At 35.9% G+C, this 22,180-nt stretch overlaps 1 protein-coding gene across 1 annotated transcript in view; it reads left to right on the forward strand.

Annotated features, from left to right (window-relative positions):
- Window positions 1-22,180, forward strand: part of DNAH7 (dynein axonemal heavy chain 7) — a 260,241-nt gene that overhangs the window by 182,262 nt on the left and 55,799 nt on the right. The window contains exons 49-52 of the mRNA XM_081815321.1: window positions 5,241-5,395; window positions 14,344-14,534; window positions 18,138-18,271; window positions 19,200-19,535. Coding sequence (XP_081671447.1) covers window positions 5,241-5,395; window positions 14,344-14,534; window positions 18,138-18,271; window positions 19,200-19,535 — 816 coding nt within the window. The remainder of the gene's footprint in view (window positions 1-5,240; window positions 5,396-14,343; window positions 14,535-18,137; window positions 18,272-19,199; window positions 19,536-22,180) is intronic.

Here is a 22,180-nt window from a genome sequence, read left to right on the forward strand (position 1 = left end):
TTATTTTACCTTTATTCTTGGGGGATATTTTTAGATATTTATTTAGATATAGAGTTCTGTGTTGACAGTTCTTTTCATTCTACTAAGAATGTTCTACTGTGTTCTGGCTCTATGATTTCTGAGGTGAAATCTGCAGTCATTTGAATAATTGTCATCTATATGTAATATATCACTTTTCTCTGGCTGCTTTCAAAAATATTCTTTCAAATCTTTGGTTTTTAGCAGTTTTAGTGTATCTGGGGGTGTGTGCATTTTTGTGTTTTATTTTTGTTTTTGTTTCTTAGTTTCTCCTTTATTGAGGATTGCTCAGCTTTGTGAAACTGTAAATTTATGTGTTTCACTGAATTTGAAAAAGTTTCAGTCATTATTTTTTTCAAATATGTTTTCTGTATTAATCTCTTTCTCCTCTCCTGGGACCCCCATCACATGAATAAATCTCTTAATATTTTCTCACAGGTCTTGGAGGCTCTGTTTGTTTTATCTTTTTTTTTTTTTCTCTTTAAGTGTTCAAATTAGATTATTTGTATGCATCTGTCTTTTAGATCACTAACTTTCCTCTGTCATCTCCTTTCTACAATCAAATCCTTATACTGGAATTCTTATTTCAGGAATTTTTCAGCTCTAAAATTCCCTTTTAGTTCTTTTTATTTTTTCTGTTTCTCTGCTACAAACACCTCTTTCCATTTATCTATTTTTAAAGATTTTATTTATTTAGAGAGAGAGCTCAACCCAGGGGAGAGGCAGAGAGAGAGGGAGAAATAATAAGCAGACTCCCCGCTTAGCACGGAGCCTGCCACAAGGCTCAGTCTCATGGCCCATGAGATCATGACCTGAGCAGAAATCAAGAGTCCAATGCTTAACCAACTGAGCCACTCAGGTGCCCCGATCATTTATTTATTTATTTATTTAATGTTCACCTTTACCTTGTGGAGGATGCTTATAATAACTGCTTTAAAGTTTTGTGTTTTTTTTTCCTGGTAATTCCAGCATCTTGCTTTTTCTTTGAGAATTAGTCCTATTCTGGCTCTTTGTATGTCAGGTAATTTTGGATTACACCCTGGAACTTTTTTTTTTATATATTCAGATAGCTAACATATAGTACATCATTAGTTTTTGATGTAGTGTTCAACCATTCATTAGTTGCATATAAAACCCAGTGCCCATCACAGTACGTGCCCTCCTTAATACCCATCACCCGGTTACCCCATTCCCCCCACCCCCCACCTTTCTGTAACCCTCAGTTTGTTTCCCAGAGTCCAGAGTCTCTCATGGTTTGTCTCCCTCTCTGATTTCTTCCCATTCAGTTTTCCCTCTCTTCCCCTGTGGTCTTCCGCTCTATTCCTTATGTTTCACATATGAGTGAAACCATTTGATAATTGTCTTTCTCTGCTTGACTTATTTCACTTAGCACAATCCCCTCCAGTTCCATCCATGTTGATGGAAATGGTGGGTATTCACCCTTTCTGATGAACCCTGGACCTTTTGAATGAAATTCTGGTTCCTATTAAAATCTTCTGGATAAGACTAATTTTTGTTTCAGTAGTCAATCAACTTGGTTAGGTTCAGTTGCTTTCCTTCTGTGGATGATGTTTCCAGTGTCAGGTCATAACTAAAAACCTTTGCTATGCTGTCTAGATACACTTCTCAGCATGCATTAATCAGGGGTTTGTCTGGGACTCAGGTTTATATCATAGCCCAAAGCCTTTGGTATGCTTCTTTGGATGTGTTTTACACATGTAGAGCTTGGTGGTGAGCTCAGAACTTGTGTCTGAATTAGGGAATCCTTTCTTTGGGTCTGACTCCTCCAGAATTTCTCCCTTACTTTCCATATCCCAGGGACCCCTTTGTCTGTATTTTTCTGTCCAAAATGATGGCATTTCCTCAGAGTTTCAGCTTCCCAAACTTTTGTATGACACGTGTCCATACTTGGGGCAAAGCGGCAAGAGTTAAAAAGGAAAATACTGGGGTTCCTCCTGCTTTGGACTAAATCTTTGTGTCCACCAAATTGATATGTTGAGCCTAAGTCACCATTGTGATGGCATTTGGAGTTGCAGCCTTGGAAGGTTATTGGGACATGAGGGTGGAGTCTTGAACGGGGGTAGTGCCCTTAAGAGACACAGAGGGATGATCACTCTGCTGTTTGCCATGTGAGGAGGTGGCGAGAAGACTGCCATCTGCAAACCAGATCACTGGACTGGGACCTTGATTCCTGGGCTTCCCAGCCTCCAGAACTGTGAAAAATGTCTGTTATTTAAGCTACCCAGTCTCTGGTCATTTGTTGGGACAGCCTGAGCAGACTAAGATTATGGTTACCCACCATGCACAGCACAGGCCCCGTTGCCCAGCTCTGTTATCCACAGTGATGGGTTTTCTCTCAGTGTAGTGCCTGCACTATCCCTGCTTCTGTGTGGGATTACAGTTCTGTGGCTGCCCCACCCCCTCCAGCTCACACATTATCATTTTCTGTCTTCTAGTTTGAATTTTTGCTACCTGGGCCTCTTGCCCAGGTCCCCCATTAGGCCTGTCTTTCAACCAAAGCCAGAAGATAGAAAGGAAAAAACAACGATGACAAACACACAAGAAACGTACTACCCCCTTATTGGTCATTCCTCAAGTTTTAACTTTCTTCCCATTCACTTTTTATTATTTAGTTTTTAGAATCTGTAAGTAAAATTTTGCATTTTATCCATTATAATGGATAATATCATAATCAGTCAAAGAGAAAGGCTATGGCAGACTTAGCCCAGGTTAGTCAGCACCAGAATCCTTTCCTCCAAATTTGAGATGGTGTTCTTTGGACTGGTATTCCCCATGCAGGGATGACTGCTTAGAAAATGCCTGTTTTAAGAATCTGTTAACCTGTATGATGTTTGCCAGATGCTTTTTGTTGTTTACCTTCCAGTAGGTTATCACACTTTATTAGATCTAGGGAAAAGGGATAAAGAAGAATCACAGTGGACCTTTCCCTCAAAGAATATCCAATTTAGATGAGTGATGCCATTAACAAATTGTAAAATTACCGTAACAGAATATGATCATTTATTCAGAGTGCCATAAATGTAATACGGATGAACTGCTAAAGAGGTTATGAGAGAAAAGAAACCAAGATGGGTTTGTGTATTGCATAACATTTGAGCTGACCCTGAAATGTTAGTAGGACTTGAACACGAAAGGATGAGACGTGCATTTGGGACAAAGGAACAGTGTCAACATGGGTATTGTGGTTAAAAATTATGGAAGCAACAGAAGGAAGAGTGAGTCATTCAGTTTCTTTAGGGAAGCATAAATGCTAACACACATAACCCTCCCAACTTAAAAATATTTCTAAAATGTAACAGAATGAAACTTACATATTTATAAGTTTTACTTCTTTCTAATTTTCCTTCTCACTCCCTTTAGTTTCTTATGGATATGGTTCTCTTTTTATTAGTTGATTACATTTAAGATATTACACTACTCTTTCGGTCTCATTTCTTACTAAATATAACTAACATTATGGTGTGGACTGAATTGTCCACCCTCCCCATTCACATGTTGACTGTATTACCCCCAGTGTGACTATCTGGAGAGAGGGCCTTTAAGGAGGTAATTAAGGATAAGTGGTGTCATAAGGGTGGAGCTCTAATTCAATAGGACTGGTGTCCTTATATTCAGAGATACCAGGAATGCACGCACAGAGGAAAGGCCCACATGAGGATACAGCAAGAGAGCTATGTTTCTGCAGGCCAAAAAGAAAGGCCTCTAAAGAAACCAAACCTGCCAGCACCTTGATCTTGGACTTCCAGCCTTTAGAACTGTGGGAAAATAAATTTCTGTTAAGACAGTCTATGGTACTTTGTGTATCGCATACCATTTGAACTGACCTTGAAACATGAGTAGGACTTGAACATGAAAAAATGAAGAAGTGCATTTTGGACAAAGGAACAGCGTGAACGTATCATGGTTAAAAATTGTGGAAACAACAGAAAGAAGAGGGAGTCATTCAATTTCAAGCTGACTATTACATCATACAATGCCAATATTGGAGGACTAGACTATCTTCTTTATCATATAAGCTATGTGTTTTATGCTAGGTTCTAACTTAAATGCTTTAGCATGATTACTTCCATTTGGGACAGATTATTCAATAAAATTCTAAATTCATATTATAATGAGATGAAATCAAATCAATTACCCTTTCTAGCCCCACATTGTTTTGTTTTATTTTTGCCCCAGTCGCCTTTTGTTTTCTCCTTTTGCTCTTCTAACAATCTGTGTACTTTTTCTGTGCTCACTTTTGAAGACTATGACAGTATCTGTAGGAACGTGGCCAAAATTATGGCTTGTGTTTACTGAAACTTCCAAGAGAAAAAAACAGTAATCTTAATGCTGATTCCATTTCACACAATGCAGAGAGCTAGATGGTTGGATACCATTTGGTGATGGCAGATCTTGGCTAACTCTGTGTGACCCCACAGCACCCTGGAAGATAAGCTGGCTGCCTCATGGTTTACTACTCTTGTTCTTATAAAAGAGGGAGGTGACAATATAGCAGGAAGTATGAGCTCACCAGAGTGCAAAAACGGACTTTCAGAGAATGTATTTCTGTCTGTAGGAAGCTCACAAATATGTAATGAATTACAAATATGACATATACAAGTGTTTGAAATAAATCCTGGATCAACAGTTGTGTTAACACTTTAGGGTCCAAGAAGGTAAGATGATTAAAATCAGGCTTTTTACCCTTTTTTTTTTTAAACCATTATATCTTTAATGGTCTAGATTTCAAAAAGAGAGAGATGATGTCTCAATCCTTTCTCTTTCCCTCTTGTACAAATAATAGCAGATCGAAGCCAAGAAATGGAGATGACTTGTTCAGGGTCACAGGAGTAATTAATGAAGGGCAGGGCCTAGTGAAGAACTGGAGTTTCCTGATTTGCAGTATTCTTGATGGTTAATTAATTGAATTAACTAGCAAGAGCAGCAATTTTTTTTTTCAAAAATGTAATTTAACCTTTAGAGAATTGTGATTTTCCAAAAGAAGTAAAAAACGTGTTTGCCAGGTGATTTTTTTTTAGAGTTGTCATTTTAATAGCCTGCTCAATCTAAATGTCTCTGCTATAAGATCATAGTTTCTGACAATAAGTTAAAAAGTAAAATATTACTGTAAAGCATAAACTATAAGAAAGAGATGTGTGCATGATTAGTAGCCTAGAGACAAATCATGACTTGGCCAGCATTGTCTTTCTTCCCCCTTCCAGGAATGCAAGAAGGTGGCCTCTGATGATAGATCCTCAAGGCCAGGCTAATAAATGGATCAAGAACATGGAAAAAACCAATAGTCTTCATCTGATTAAATTAAATGATCCTGACTATGTCAGGACTCTGGAAAATTGCATCCAGTTTGGTACCCCTGGTAAGTATGTGAATAATAAATATACGTTACAGAACTGCCTGGGGAGGGCACAGTTAACCCAAAAGGATGTAGGTTTTTTCTTTTTTAAAAAGATATTTGTGTCAGACTCATCTTCAGTAAACAATGACTTTGTTATGTCTTTCATTACTTATTGATAATCAGGAACTTGAGAGATTATTGTTCTCGCTGGTCAGGTTTTTTGTCCCAAGATTCATTTGTGATGCATCCTCTAAAGTAACTGTTTTCATTGTTGTCTGTGCTTTGCCATTCTTTAGTGCTTGTTATAACTCCACTTCTGCAATGAAAAAGGCCACTTGATATGCCAGAAGTATTTTAACACAACATTAGTCCTCTTATGTATTTATTCTTCCTTCGATTGTCCTACCAAAGTGGCAGAGAAGTGAATGCACATTTCGCACAGCTATTATCTGCCACAGTGGAGAGATTAGAAACATGACAAGGATTTTTCACGTGTCACATTTGTCGAAACAAAATATTTATGATTTGAGTAAATTGGGGTTGTCACATTTTAAATCTATGTTACCTATCAGATTTTGACTATTTACTTGACCAAATAAATAAATGTAAACATTATGAAAGCACCGCATATTTATCCCTACTATGAGTTTAGCAAATCTCAGTTGCTATTAGAGCTAGTACTGCTTGGAAGAATTACAACAAATCTTTTGGGTAGTCTTATGGACATTTTATTTTTGCATATTAATAATGAGCTAATCTTTAAAATATATAAATTTTAGGTTTGGTTAGGGTGCACATGCAATGAAAAAACTAAGGCTACCTACAAAATCTGTGTTTGTGTAAATGGACACACAGACACACAAGCAAATGGTATTTCGTTCATCCAACTGGTATTAGAGTATAGTGATAAAGGTGTCAGGAGAAAGGGCAAACATCTCTACTATCAAATATCTTGCTTGTTTAATAGCATCAGACAATATGCATAGTATAATAGTATAACTAACTGTAATATACATAGAAAGTGGACATATGTCACTAACTCTTGTTAGAACCACTATGCTGTTATGGGTAGGTGCACTAGCGCTGGAATTAGAGTACCTGCCTCTGTTACTCATTGTTTAGTTCAGTGATCTGAGACTCAGTTTCCCCATCTGTACTTTGACCAGAGAGTGTGAAGAGGAAATGAGTTACTGTGCTTTGGCTACTTATGGTAGTGTCTGATAAATTCGATGTGTGTTGTTTCTTAGTTGGAGATTTACTATGTGGTGTACACATATTCTCTTTTAATTATATTAGTGTTATATTTAATTATATTAGCATAATAAAAAAGGCACAGATGTTTATGAGAATTAAAAGAAATAGGGAATATTTCTTGAAAGAATTGGCACCTTAAATACTTTAATTAAAATTACTTGATTTCACTTAGTCAAATTTCCTTGATACGGTAAAGCAAAAACAAAAACAAACAAAAAACAAACAAAAATAACCCCGATCATTTAGCATCTACCACGTGCCTGACATTCTGAGATTCTACAATCTCAGTCATGGATCTTGATGTTAGTGTTCCATCATTTTAGAGAAGAAAGGGCCATGGAGATAGAGTCTAGTGGCTTCCAAACTGTGGGAGAGAAAATCGACTTTTAGTGGGTCATGACCAGCATTTTTCAATGAAACGCAGGAGAAAGGAATAGAATAGATTAGGCAGCATAGCATGGAGTCAAGGTAAGCATTAGTTCATGAAATTTTTGAAGTTTTATCTGTATATGTATGTATATGCTTGGTCAAAATTTAAAATGTATTTCTTACTTGGAGTTGTGCCCATAAAAATATGAAATCCAATAGTAATTCCAACCACTTCATTTTATCAACAAAGTAAGTGAGGTGCTAGAGAATGTTAGTTATGTGGCTTAACCAAGATTGTATCCCAGTTATGGGGAGTGCCAAAACTAGTCCCCAAGTCTTCTGCCTTTGTCCAGTGCCTACTGGGCCACTCACAGTTGCTTTAACCTACTTTGGGGGAATGAACTACTTTAAAAATGGATAGTGATTATTTACAATATCTAGTCATCAGAGAAAAGTGAAAATTTTAAATCTATTATAGAAAGAATAACAGATGGCAGATTTTTATAACTATTTTTATATCGGAACTTCAAGTAAAAGAATTGGTTACTGTTACAGTTTTAAAACATAAGCAGTTAAAGACTTCCATTTAAAAGTTATGTTAGATATTGGTCTATTCAAGAACAGTGGCTTTTGATGCATCATCCCTTGCTGGCAGCCTGAGTAGAGAAGGCAGAGCTTTTCTCTTCCTTCATCCACCTGCCTCTGCTTCAGCCAGAGCAGGCCTCCCTTTTCTTTGTTTATATTAAGTTTTAAGATAATATCCTCTTTGGAAAAAAAAAGTATCCTACTGCTTGCAAAAAAAGTTTAAAAGCCATGTTCTAGAAAATAAAGATACATTTATATTAGCTACATCAGTGAATAAGGTGTGCATAGAATATTAATCATATAAATATTGCTGATAAATCAATTTGTTTATACCCCACTAAAGCTGGAAAAATAAGACAAAATTTAAAAAAGACATCAACTTGTATAGAAAATCTCTGAATAACTTTTCATTAACTCTCTGAAAAATAATCTTTGCCTTAGAGCAACATCTGTCGTACCTGAGCCTTCCTTCCCTTTGTCTCCTAGCACTTTGTTTTCTTTTCCCCCTTGCATCCAACATGCAAAACTACTTCTGGTTTAATTTTTCCCTCATTTACTCATTTGCTTGTTTATTCAAATATTTGTTTTTCAACTACCACATGCCACTGAAAACATAGCATGAACAAGACAGACTTGGTCTCTGCTGTTTTGGAGCTTATTGGTTTAAAGAGGGAGACCAAGATTACATGTGTGATGAGGGTTAGAACATGGGATATGGGGTACACAGGAACTGGGAGTACGTATGACCTGGTATCACTTCACATCTCTTGGCTTTCTGTTTTCTTCCATCTACTTGGTCAATTCTTTTAAGCTCATCCTTTAAGGTACAGCTCAAAAACCTCTCTTCCCATGACATCTCGACCTCTCCAATGAAATGCCAATAATGAAGTTTTTACAAATTTCTACTGTTGCCCTTATTATTATGTACGTAACTGTTTGCTTCTCACCTCCAAGCTCTTTGAGTGTACCCAGGAGGTGGTTTGAAATGGTTGAATCTCGTCCGAATGCAATATGCTACATTGTTGAACATAATACACAGAAGATTTTTTTTTATTAATTTGAAGTCTAACATAGAATAGATAATTCATAATTTAAAAAAAACCTGATAGCAGTTGCTGTCCTAAGTGAAAATTATCTATGAAAGGAATACTTGGGTTTCCTCTATATTTCTTTTAGTAACGATAACTGTTTTTAGTGAGATGCTCTGCCTTCCTCAAAAGATATTAGCAGCATGTGTTTGGTCTCCAATCTTGGTTTCCCACTAGCTTTGCAAGTACTGTGATGAGCTGACATTTGGAAATGAGCAAGGGTTTTTACATAAACCAGTATATTATTAACTGTGATGGCAGAAATATGAAGAAAAGCCTGTCTTACTAATTTTTGCTCCTGTATTTTAACCTGAAACATATTTTTATCTACTTAAAAGTTAAAGAGGTCAAACTAAAGTAGTTAAATTAAGAATAACATTCTCTGATAATTTGTGTACCTATAGATTTTGGTTCTTTTTCCTGTTTCTTAAGTTTAGAATACTTTTGATTTTTCACCAAGGCTTATAATATAGTAAATATTCAATTCTGACAACAGATTTCTTTGAAATCAGGATGCTACAGAAAACAGGCATAATACTTGACTCTGTTAGTGAGGAATACATTCTCACTTCTGGGGAAAAGAATCAAGTCTATAATATTTAAGTTTTATAATATGTATTTTAGCTTTGAAAAGACTCATATATATTTATATAGACACTCTCAATTCCATTTCAAAATAGGAAACAAATTGGTGTAGGGGCTGAAATTGTATATTTTTAGGGAAAAATAATTTAAAGATGAGATTTTATTCAAAAAATTGCTCTTAATAAAAGTTGAGGCAATCAAGCAAAATTTTAAGGTTATAACATTTCATAAACAGAATTTCCAGTTCGTATCTTATTCTAACAAATTAATTGATTTTAAAAATATGATCATGTAAAAATAAAAATGAGAAATCAGTATCTAGTATCACTGTTGTTGCTTAACATTATTAGGAAAGCTTTTTTCAGTACAATAAAATAAGAAACAATGAGAGTGCAATAACATTTGGAAAGAGGAAATAATATTTTATTTGTAGATAATATATCTCATCTAGAAAATCAAAGAAAATTAGTTAAAAATCATTAGGATAAAAGAATTTAATGGAGTAGTTATATTCCAAAAAGAATATTTTAAAATAACAACTGAGAAAAAGTTGAGTGTGTAGTGATTCTAGTCAACCAGTGAATACGAAGCAAAACAAAATAAAACAAAAACTTAGCATGACCTTAACAATGCATAGTAAAAGAATGACAAAACTTCACAGAAAAACATGAAGATTTGAGTAGGACATCTCATTTGGTCTGATAAGAAAACTAAATGTTGTAAACATGTCAACTCTTTCAGAAATACATGTTTTAGAAATAATGCTAAAGTTAACCTAGAAGAAAGAAATGAAAGAGCCAATAAAAATTCAGAAGAAGAGTGAGTTTGCAATTAACTGGAATAAGTTCTGGAATAAACTCTAATACATGTAAGCCTTTAATGCATTATAAAGTAAGTGTTATGAAACAATGGAAAAATTATAGGTTATTCAGCAAATGCTGTTGAAGAAGTGGTTTTGTGGAAAAATGTATTAAGTCAGAGTCTCACCTCACACCAAAATGTGTTCTAGATGAATTAAAGTATTAAATATGAAAGAAAAAAATAGAGGACATAAATGCTAAAAGAACATAGGGGAATAACTAACTTGTCTTTGAGAAAGAACTTTGTAAGAGAATACACAATTGATAAAGAAAAAGATTAATAGATTTGACTCTAAAAATTTATAAGCTAAGCCAAGAAACATTAAATTTAGGAGATTATCAAGCAATTATAATTTATGGAATTTATTTGTATCCCAATTTAAGCAGTCAAACTATAATCAAAATATTTTAAGATGGACACCTGGCTGGCTCAGTTGGTAGAGCATTGACTCTTGATCTCAGGGTTGTGAGTTCAAGTTCCATGTTGGGTGTGGAGCCTATTGAAAAATAAATAAAAAATTTTTAAAAATTAAAATATTTTAAGACAATGTGGAAACCTATTCCTTGCCATATATTTGATAAAATTTTGAATTATTGATAATTTTTTAAGCTGTGGCAATTTTTTTAAAGATTTATTTTAGAGATAGAAAGAGAGATGGGGAGAGGTAGGGGCAGAGGGAGAGGGAGAGAGAGAATCTCAAGAGGACTCCCCGCTGAACAGGGAGCCCCACGTGGGGCTCGATCTCACAACCCTGAGATCATGACCTGAGTGGAAATCAGAGTTGGATGCTTAACCAACTGAACCACCCAGGCACCCCAGCTGTGGCAATTTTTTAAAAAAGAGTCTTTACCTTTCAGAGGTACTTAGTCAAATATATGAAGGTGAAGATTTATGATATCTAGGATTTATTTGTAAATAATCCAGGGTGAGAGGAGGAAGAAATGAAAGAAGATTGACTAAATTTACAAGGGTCAAAGCTGGATGATTTGTATATCAGTTTCAGTATACTGTTCTTTTTGCTTTTGAACAAAGCTTGAAAAAATTTTTAAAAGATTTTATTATTTATTTTAAAGAGATAACATGAGTGGACAGTGTGGCAGGGAGGCAGAGGAAGAGGGAAAGAATCCCAAATCCCAAGCCTACTTGGTGCCGAGTGCAGAGTCTGATACAGGGCTCGATCTCACAATCTTGAGATCATGACCTGAGCCAGTCTGGTGCTCCACCAACTGAGCCATCTGAGCACCCCTGACCAAGGTTTGAAAATTTCTACAAGTAAGAAAAAATGTAAAGAGAAGTGTAAGCAAATTTGAAAACAAGCAGGAAATGGGCAACAGGGGAGCTATTTGCTATAACAATGTTAAAAGATACAAATAAAGTTTTAAAACTAGCACTTTATGACAATGAATGATATTTGTTCCCAGACCTATTGGTTCCCCTGTGTTTCCATGGGCAACATTGCATTCATAGTTAAGAAAGAAATTTTCTAACTTCCATTGTGATTGTATATGATCATGTGACTGTGGTCTGGCCATCAAAATGTCAGTGGAAGTGCCATTTGTGATTCTCAGGAAATCTTCTTAAAGGATGTTTTCTCCTTTTCTGTTTTTTCTTTCTTTGTGATGGTTGGAATGTGGATGCCCTTGAAAGGCCATTTTGGCCAAAAAAGATCAAAGCCATATAATAAGAAGAGTGAAGGAGCAAGATGGCCCCAACTTGGATCTCTGACAGTTCAGACACACTGTCCTTCCAAACCTGGACTGATTACCTCAGGCTCCCTTTACATGGAATATAAAGTCCTTCTTTTTCATGTCACGATCATTGTGGGTTTTTTATCACTTGGAGTTGTACCAAATTGTAAATAACATACAGAATAGGAGAATGGGCCAGTATACTAATAGACAATGTCCGGAGGCAAAAATGTAATTAGACAAAGAACATCTAAAACATCAAGCCTTGAATACAAATTTTAACTATTTTTTACCTTTTAAGTTGTAAAAGTCATGAATACAGTATTTAATGCCGGCCGTCTCACATGGTTGTTAAGGGAGCTGTGGAAGAAGCCACCCTGCTCAGTTCAAGTGTCTGCTTTGTCATTTACTAGCTGATTTAACTGAAATTTTAGCTCTGTTGTCTGGCACCAGTTTCCCCAAATGTAAAACTGGGGTAACAATATTCCATGTTCTTTAAAACATTTGAGGATGAGAAAATAAAATGCCAGCATGGTGCCTGGCATTTATAAGTACAATATTATATAAAAACAGATTTAAAAGGGGAAAAAAGAGTGCTCACTGCAACTCCGAAATTTCTACCGCCATTCAGGAAAGTAATTTGGCAATATAAATAACCTTTAAATTAATTGCACTTCTAGGACTCCAGCTTGATTAAGTAATCAGAGATGAACACAGGGTTTATTCAAAAAGATGTTCACTGTAGCATTATTAACAATAGAAAAATGGAAGCAATCTAAATAATAGATTAATGTATTTAATCCATTATAATGCATTCATATTATTTAAGTATGAAAAATAATCATTTTATTCGAGCAGAAAATGAAAATGAATTATAAAATCATCTGCCATGCCTGCTTTGGTTAATTAAGATGTTGGCAGTGAAGGAAATTGACAAGACAATTTTAGGAATTCATTTAGCCATGTGTAACCTCTGGGAAGGAGCAGAGTACGTCTGTACTTTAATGGCAATAGAGGTTCAAATACCTGTCATCCAGATGCCCTTTCCCATCAAGATTGCACATCCAGGACCTCAAAGGACTTGTGCAAAACACCATTATTCAAGGTTGGCTGCAGTAGCACCCCAAGCCCCAAAATATAAGACTAATTTGGCAAATGTATCATGAACCTTAACAATGTCACTGAGCTTTCATCCACGGATTCCCCTTCTAGAATGCTGTCATAAGAAAATATTCTTAAGGGGCTCCTGGGTGGCTCAGTCATTAAGTTCTGTCTTCGGCTCAGGTCATGGTCCCAGGGTCCTGAGATGGAGTCCCACGCCAGCCTCCCTGCTCGGCGGGAAGCCTGCTTCTCCCTCTCCCGCTCCCCCTGCTTGTGTCCCCTCTCTCACTGTCTCTCTCCGTCAAATAAATAGATCTTTAAAAAAAAAATTCTTAAGCACAAAGTTTTTGTACACAGTGCTGTTTGTAATTTTGAGAACAGAAAACAATCCAAATATCTAACAATAGAGAATTGACTTTAAAAATGAGATAAAATTAATATGAGACTATTATGCAGTAATTAAAAGCATGTTTATTAGTTTTAATTGGAATATTTATGGTATAATATCAAGCAAAATAATTAGGATGCAAAATTGGATCTATTGTTTAGTCTCAATTGTGTATAGAAAAAGATTAATAAAAATGCCAAAGCGAAAAATTTATTCAACTAATTATCAAACATAGTTTTGTGTCATTTTTCTATCAAGCTATATATGAGTATGAGTCAATTATGTAAAACATTTAAAAGATAAGCTGAGCCATACTAAACATTCTAAGAGTTTATTTGAGGAAAAATTAGTTGGAATTGGGCATTGCCAAACTGGAAGTGGTTAGGGTGCTCCACTGTCCAGAGCTGGGGAGAAAGAGCAAGTAGGGAGCAAAGAAAAGAAATTATTTGATTGGCAATAGCTTAAAATTTCATTGGCTGTTTGTATTTGGTTATCCTTAGGATTTTGATTTTGATTTGACCTTGTCACCTTGAGACCTTCATAAGCTTAGATTTTGGTTTGCTTCCTTAGATCACCATAGCATTAGAGCCAACTCGGTCTAACGGCCTCCTTATTTAACACTTTTATTCTTTCCTACACTTCCACATGTTCTACAATAAGCATGAGTTACTTTATAATTAAAAATATAATAACCATTTAAATAACTACAACTTGAAATGCTTATTCTCTGGTGTCTCAGACAGATATACCTCCCTGCCATCATACTTGGACATACAGTGGATGGCAGACCAGGTGGGGAGCCCCGAGTAGGACTATAGCCAAGATGTATGGAAGGATGACGCAAAAGGACCAGATAGACCCACCATTTCAACCCATCCCGCAGGCATACAATTATTTTTTATGACACCATTTCCTTATACTGAGAGGACAAAAATAATTTTATAGGTAACCAGGAATAATAGCAATCTAGGAGCTGCAAGAATTTGGAGGGTTGAATGTTTACAGTCAGTATTTAAAATAACATGGCATCTTTTTCTGATTTTACTCCAGTGTTGCTAGAAAATGTTGGAGAAGAACTAGATCCTATTCTGGAACCTCTTCTACTAAAACAGACCTTTAAGCAGGGTGGGAGTACATGTATCCGACTTGGGGACTCTACCATTGAATACGCACCAGATTTCCGCTTCTATATTACTACCAAGCTAAGAAATCCTCATTATCTTCCTGAAACATCAGTAAAGGCCAGTATCTAAAGTGAATATTTCTTTATTGAATTTTATAATTAGTGACTATATTTTCCTCCTAAGGCATAAGAAGAACAGGTCTTCCTAAGAAAAATATATTTTGTCCTTTTTTGGCATTTCCCGAAATTGCTATAATTATTTCCAAATGTTTATTTTGTGTGTGCATGTAAGTAATAAAGGAGCCTTCATTGTGCAGTGAAAAAAAGACTTTGAGAATCTAATTTCTATAATTGATATTGTTCTTAGAATTTCATTGTTAAGAATAGATGACATATATGTACCTCCTTTGTAATAAATGATAATATAATTCTTGGCATTGGAATGAACAAAAATCCATTCTTCTTTCTCAGAATAAGGTTGCTGCTATCTGACTTTATATAATTACTTAAAAAAACTGATTTTTATCAGTGGTTCTTTGAAAATACTAGAAATTCCTTTCAAGAACAAAGTTTAACGTTTTAGTCCATGTCTAAAATTACTTGAGACATTAATCTGCGACTGAGCTCCTGGAGATCATTCCATTTTTTATTCCCAAATCTTAGCACTCGATAAGGCTGGCACTTGATCAATGTTTATGGAATGAGCAAGGGAAGGAGGGACAACTTTCATTTACAGAAGCTAGCAGGAGAGGGCATTAAGAAATGTTGATTCAGATTTTGAAAGTTGCATATGGAGACAAGACTTAGAGAGTTCAAAAACTGTCGTTTATTGGAAATATTTAAATTAATGTAGGCATCTCTCTGAAGAGGTAGAGGATGCACAAAGATGACATAATTCATTCCCTCCAAGATGAATAAACATGGTCACTGCTCGCAAGAGGTTTACATTGTAAATAATGTGTATGTTAAGTGACTATTTTTATGACTAGGAAAACACAGGAGCTCAAAATTGGGGACATACTTTAGACTGGACATTCGGAGAAGCCAAGAAGACTGGGGGAAAGTGGGGTAACCCTTGAGGTTAGTTTTAAAAACACAATGTTAAAATATGGAAATTCTTGGCCACTTTTTTAATTAAAATAAATGTTATCTAAGCACCTAACAATTGTGTATTGTCTATTAAGAGAGGTAGTATCTAGTAGTAATTAAGAACATGGATTCTGAAGCCAGACTACCTTGGTTCAAATCCTAACTTTATCATTTGCCAATTGTGTGACATTAGCCAAATTATTTAATCTCTCTGCCTCCACTCTCTAGTCTAGAAAACGGGAATTATAAATATCCATCTCATAGAGTGGTACAAAGACTAAATAAATTAATCTATGTAAAGGCTTAGAATAAGGGCCAGCACATAGTGTTATATGAGTGTGAACGATTAACATTATTATTTAACTTTTAAATATAAATGAGAAAGAATGGAACATAAAAGAAAATGTTAAAATCCCAAAGCTGTGTTAAATTTTTTTTTAACAGATGACCTGGAAAACCATTTTTACTTTTCAGTAAGATCTATGTAAATTTCACAAATAACTAACAGTTCTTAGTTCACCAGTAACTAGTTATAGGAGTCATAAACTGCTGTGGGGAAGAAACTGATCTATGATTCAGTATTGAAATCCTTGAGATCCCTAGGGTGTCTTATTGCTTCATTATTTTTAATTGCTGGGATTGATTAAACAGGGATTAGAAAACATAGTGAGGCAGTTACTTGCTTTCATTTACAAATTAAAATACTTCCTCTAAATCCTATTTTTAGGGTCTTTTATGTACCTTTGCTTTCAAAAGTACCCAAGGGATGATATCATGCTGCTATAATCCTTTTGAATCTAAATGAAAATAAAATTATGAAATTATATGTTGTAGAATTTGAAATGTTTCTTTATTATTTGTTTAAATGTTTATTTGTGAGCAAATACCTAGACTTACAAAAATCTTGAGATGCAGCGTTAATGACATAAGAATGAATACCTCCTTGGGTCTGAATACAATGAGGTAAAAGTTATAAAACATACATTTCCCTCAATATTATGACTATGGTTTGGGGGTTAAAGCAAATATAACTTGTGCACTTGGTTTCTCATGTCAAGAGGGAAAATCTCTTGAAAGCTTTCTTTTTTCCCATGAATATATGACAAAGCAATAGAGAATTACAAAATAGCATTTAATGAGTTTTTTTAATTGCTCGATGTCAGGAATTTCTTATTCTCCCATCTAAATGTATGATTATGCTCATGTAATCTATCCCTAGTGCTATCCAAGGCCTACCACAGGTCAAATGAGGGTGTGTGTGTGGGGGGAATTTAAGCAAGAGGAAGCCACCATGGAGAAGTTGCTGGGTTTGGGCAGAGGAGGGGGTCAGCTTCCTAGGGGCACTGCCAGAAACTGTCTTACACTTTCTGATCTCTGTCATAGGACATTTTCTTACAGGAATGGAATTACTCTGTTCTTGCAGAGGGAATATTCTCAAATTCTCTTACTAGGAAAGGTGGGGAAACATAGAGTCTCCCACTTAGCAGCCAGAGCTGAAGCACATGCAGACATTTCACAGCCAGTGTGCATGGGATTCCACCAGAAGTTTAGCGTAGCAGAAATGAAAGGCACGTGGAAAGGAGGTATGGGAGGTGATGCTAAAGACATAAGTATGGACCTGAACTCAAGACACAGGGCAGAGAGCAGGCAGATTGCAAAATAGATGATTAAAAAGGCCAGGGTGGGGGGTAGGGAGACTCAAATTAAGCCAAGGTCAAGTAAGTGTTTATTGACCTATGGGTTCATTGATGACCAGAACCAGAGAGTTTCTATAGTTTATTGCTGTGTGTATTGATGGGTGTATGGAGGCTGGGATGAGAGTAGATTGTAGAGCACTGAAGAATGGAATGAGGTAGAGACAGAAAGCATATATAAATAACATTTTCAATAAGTATAGTTGTGAAGGCACAAAGAGAGATCATTCTGTAGCTGGGAGGGATTGTGGGAGAAAGAGAATGAATTATTTATTTGCTATGTGAAAAAGAGACCTCAGCATGATTACTGTCCCACTCATGGGAAAGAACTAGGGGAGGAGGAATTTTAAGATGTAGGAAACAGAACCTGTAAGAGCCATTATATACTGGGATAAAGTAAGTGTTGATAGATTTCACCTTGATGGACACCATTAAAATGTACATTCCCTAAGTCACAATAGTGGCTGTTCATATTGTAATATGATTATATAATAGGCCATATTGTAATATTATATACATTGTATATCATACATTATATAGCATGTAATATGATTGTCACATTGTAAATATATGTGTGCATAACAAGTAATAACAGTGTTCTTTTTCCTCCTATCTCACTTGATAAGATTTCCTTTACTTTTTGATACCACCTGGATCCGTAACATGTAAATTAGCTCATCCAGGCAGTATGATTCTAATTGATTTGGGGATTAAACAGTTGTCAGAAATTGGATCAGTTTGAAACAGGAATAAATTGATCACCACACAAAACCCTTTGAAATATTATATTATTATATCTTTAATCATAATCTCTACAAATTTCCACTTTTCACATATACTACTATAGTAAATAGAGTTAATTTTAAGGTCAGAACTTATAAAAGTGGAGGCTTTCTCAATAGAAATAATGGTGCAATTCTTGTATGTTTCATTTATAGGTAACATTATTAAACTTCATGATCACTTCTGAGGGAATGCAAGATCAGCTGTTGGGAATTGTGGTGGCACGAGAGAGGCCAGACCTTGAAGAAGAAAAACAAGCCTTGATACTGCAAGGAGCTGAAAACAAAAGGTTTCAAACATTATAAAACACAGAATTGTTGGGGTGCCTGGGTGGCTCAGTCGGTTAAGTGTTGGACTCTTGATTTTGGCTCAGGTAATGATCTCAGGCTCCATGCCTAGCGCGGAGTCTGCTTAAGATTCTCTCTTCTCCTACCCTCCCCCCACTGCCCCATCCCCCACTCACATGCGCTCTCTTTCTAAAAAAAAACAAAAACAAAAAACCCACAGAGTTGTTCTTGTTTCAAGATCACTTAGAATGGATTAAAGTACATTTTAAAGATCTATTCTGTTAGATTTAGTAGGTGCATTGAATAGGGAGATGTAAGAGGAAAATAGAAGGCATTACAATGCCTCTATGTTAATTTGGAAAACTGCGTAAGAGTATATTTTTACAAACAAGTTCTCAGGCACTGGAAGAACTGGAAGGTCTATCACAAGTCATGGCAATGAATATTCAACTACTCAACAAAGTCTTAGCACAGAAGTTTTAGTATTGATGATGTAACTGATGTTCTCTCTTTTCACCAGAGCCCAGTCTGAATGAACACACCACATCCCGCTTTCTGCTCGTAATATCTCTACCATAGGTACAAAGGGTAAAGCTCTAGAAGTCATGAAAAATGTTAGAAAATAAATGGAGTGATACTTTCAGTTCACTCAGGGCCAAGACACTTGATGGCAGAGCAGATCGGCTTACACCTCTCCCTCTAGTTACCACGTAAATGATTGTCAGAAAGAGAAGTGGAGCAGAAAGTCCCGTCTTTTTGACATTTTGTAAGATAAGAAATTAATTATATACAACATCACCGTTACGGGTGTTTTGTCACAAAGTGATGCGTTTCTTTAGGTTACAAGCTCTTGGTTTCCTAGACAAGAGTGTGTGCGTGAAGTGAATTTAAATGATTTCTTTTTCTTCTGAGAAAATTGTTTTATTCCAGGCAGTTAAAAGAAATAGAAGACAAGATTTTAGAAGTTCTTTCATCTTCGGAAGGCAATATATTAGAAGATGAAACCGCTATTAAGATATTATCTTCCTCCAAGGCTTTGGCTAATGAGATTTCTCAAAAGCAGGAAGTAGCAGAAGAGACAGAGAAGAAGATAGATAACACCCGCATGGGCTATCGGCCTATTGCCATCCATTCCACCATCCTGTTCTTCTCCATTGCTGATCTAGCTAACATCGAGCCCATGTACCAATACTCACTGACCTGGTTTATTAACCTTTACATCCTGTCTATTGAAAATTCAGAGAAATCAGAGATTTTAGCAAAAAGGTATGTAAAAGAAATACTAATTAGGAGTAATACTAACTGATGCATGAAAATTCAATAGTAATTGGTGTCTCTCACTGTTGTTACAGAATGGTGTGAGTGTGACGGCTCTGGCTAATGTGAGCTTGACTAATCATTGTACTAGAAGTAAATTTGAGGGTGAGAAATGGAATAGATGTGACCAAATTCAGCCTGCCAGGAAATTGTTTACAGGGAGACAGGATTATAATGTAATTCTAAAAGGAGGAAACATTTATCTCTGATGATCATTTGCAAAATGTATTTGTGATTGGAGGTATGAGAAGAATAGTTAATACCCCTAAAAGACCGGACTCTTACCCTCTGTAAACTAGCATTCCAAAAGTTACAAATGCACATTTTGATATATACATAGTTACAATTTGTCAAGTAACAAGGTTTTTAAAAATACCTTGCTGTGATTGTGTTACTTTTATTTAGATAAAATACCTTATTTTACACTTGGCTACTGTAATAAATAAAGGAATTAAGACCTTACTTAACAGTAAGTGTATAAGAGAACAAAACTTCATTTCATTATCAGTGAGATGAATTTTAGTTTGGTATTGAAACATATTTTGGATAGGATCTAACATGAAATTACTTCTTGAACAAAGAAAATAGTTCATTGCAATCATGGCCCTCTCCAACTTTATTGATCAATATGAAGCTAGATACTTCAGTTTCTTGACTGTTCATACCCACAAAGGAAATTCAGTTTAATACTTGTCACCTGCAGTGAACAATTGCTTTTTAGAAACTCAAAATGAGAATCTCCTGAAAATCTGAATTAGATTCCTTTCATTTACCACAGTCGAACTCTGCTAATTTTTGAATATTCTTAGACTGAGCAATTTCTTGTTAGTACCGTTATTTTACAACCTTGAATATGAAATCAATGAAGGTGTAAAGACTGACACTTGGCTTAGCAAACAGTTTCTCAGCTGTCTGCCCATGAGAAAGAGAAGGGGGTGGCCGTCTTCAAGAAGAAATGTGTCATGGTGGAGTTTAAAGTATGTTTTTTATTATGATATTTGAAAATGTTTAGTTTCTTTCTCTATTTCTTCCAGTAGCTGAAATTTTCAAGGGTAGGAAGGATTACTGAAATATAGAAAACAAAATTTTAAGTGACCTTTCTTAGAGAAGTTCCCAGCCACTTGCATTGTTAGTTAATTGAACAAGCATGTCTGGTTTTTACACGAGATTCTGAGTTCCTGAGACAAAGGTTTTGGAGGGTTTGTTTGTTTAATATTCCCAGAACTTATCACAGTGCTAATCACATGGAGCCACAACAATAAACAATGTTTTGCTTTTCACTACAGTTCTTTTTTCTACCTTGCTTAAAACAAGTCACCAAAATATTATCATCTTAACTACTTTTAGATTAAGGTATTTGCTGGAGTCTAGAGAAGAAAATGTCTTTGCTCTGTCACTTAAAGACACGTTTTGTGTACAAGAGTTAAAAATTAGAACAATTTTATGCTTTACAAATAATTATTGGTTCCTTTATTATATCTTGTTACATCATACTAGAAGTCATCCACACATATGACATGTTTCTTCCTGTGACTATAGTCCCTTATGATTTCTAGAAAATCAAATCCTTTTACCCAGATGTGAGATTTGGATGAAATCTAGAAAACAAAATGTGTCTTCTTTACTTACCTTTCATTTTAGTACAACGAAAATCTTATTCATGACTCTAGTGATCCTGAAAGTATAATTCTGGAACCAATCGATGAGTAAATAGGAAAAGCATATTTGAAAACTTTCACTGAAATTATTAGTATGCACACAGAAGCATGCAGAAATCAGAGTATTTGCTCAATGAACTTTCATCATTGAGCACACCTGTGTAATTAGTGCCCAGATCAAGACCCAGAACATTATTGACAGCCCAGAAACCCCACTTTGTGTCCTCTTCTAGAGACTAACCAAACCCCTTCCACCAAGCTAAAGACTGTCCTGACTTCCAACACCCTAAGTTAGTTCTGCCTGTTTTAGAACATCGTATGAATGCAATCACACAGTCTGTGCTCTTGTGTGTCTGGCATCTTATTCTCAGCATTGCATTTGTGAGATTCATGTTCTTTTGTATAGTGCAGTGGTTTATTCACTTCCGTGGTGCTAGTATATTTTTTTTTTAAAGATTTTATTTATTCATTTGAGACACAGAGATACAGAGAGAGAGAGAGAAAGCATGAGCAGGGAGAGAGGCAGAGGGAGAGGGAGAAGCAGGCTCCTCGCTGAGCCAGGAGCCCGATGTGGGGCTCGATCCCAGGACCCCGGGATCATGACCTGAGCCGAAGGCAGACGCTTAACCATCTGAGCCACCCAGGCGCCCCCCGTGGTGCTAGTACATTGTTGGAGAAGCATCGAAGCAAAATATTTTCCCAACCCCGAAGTTTTCTCCACGAAGGCAGTAGAGAAAACAGTTTTATTATCCAGTAAACATTAAACCAGAATGCGTTACGTATCACAGGCAATCCACTAAGAGATCGCAAAGGCAGAAATCTCATCTCAAATTTACCTGCCAATTGACGTGACCATCTGTGCTGGCAAAACTGGCTTTAGCCAGAGGGAAAACACACGTGATTCGTGGAGGAGTTCCCTTTTCACCACATGCTGGC

Source organism: Leptonychotes weddellii, chromosome 3 (genome assembly GCF_054177405.1).
Source record: "Leptonychotes weddellii isolate Sample4059 chromosome 3, ASM5417740v2, whole genome shotgun sequence".
NCBI classification, from domain to species: domain Eukaryota; kingdom Metazoa; phylum Chordata; class Mammalia; order Carnivora; family Phocidae; genus Leptonychotes; species Leptonychotes weddellii.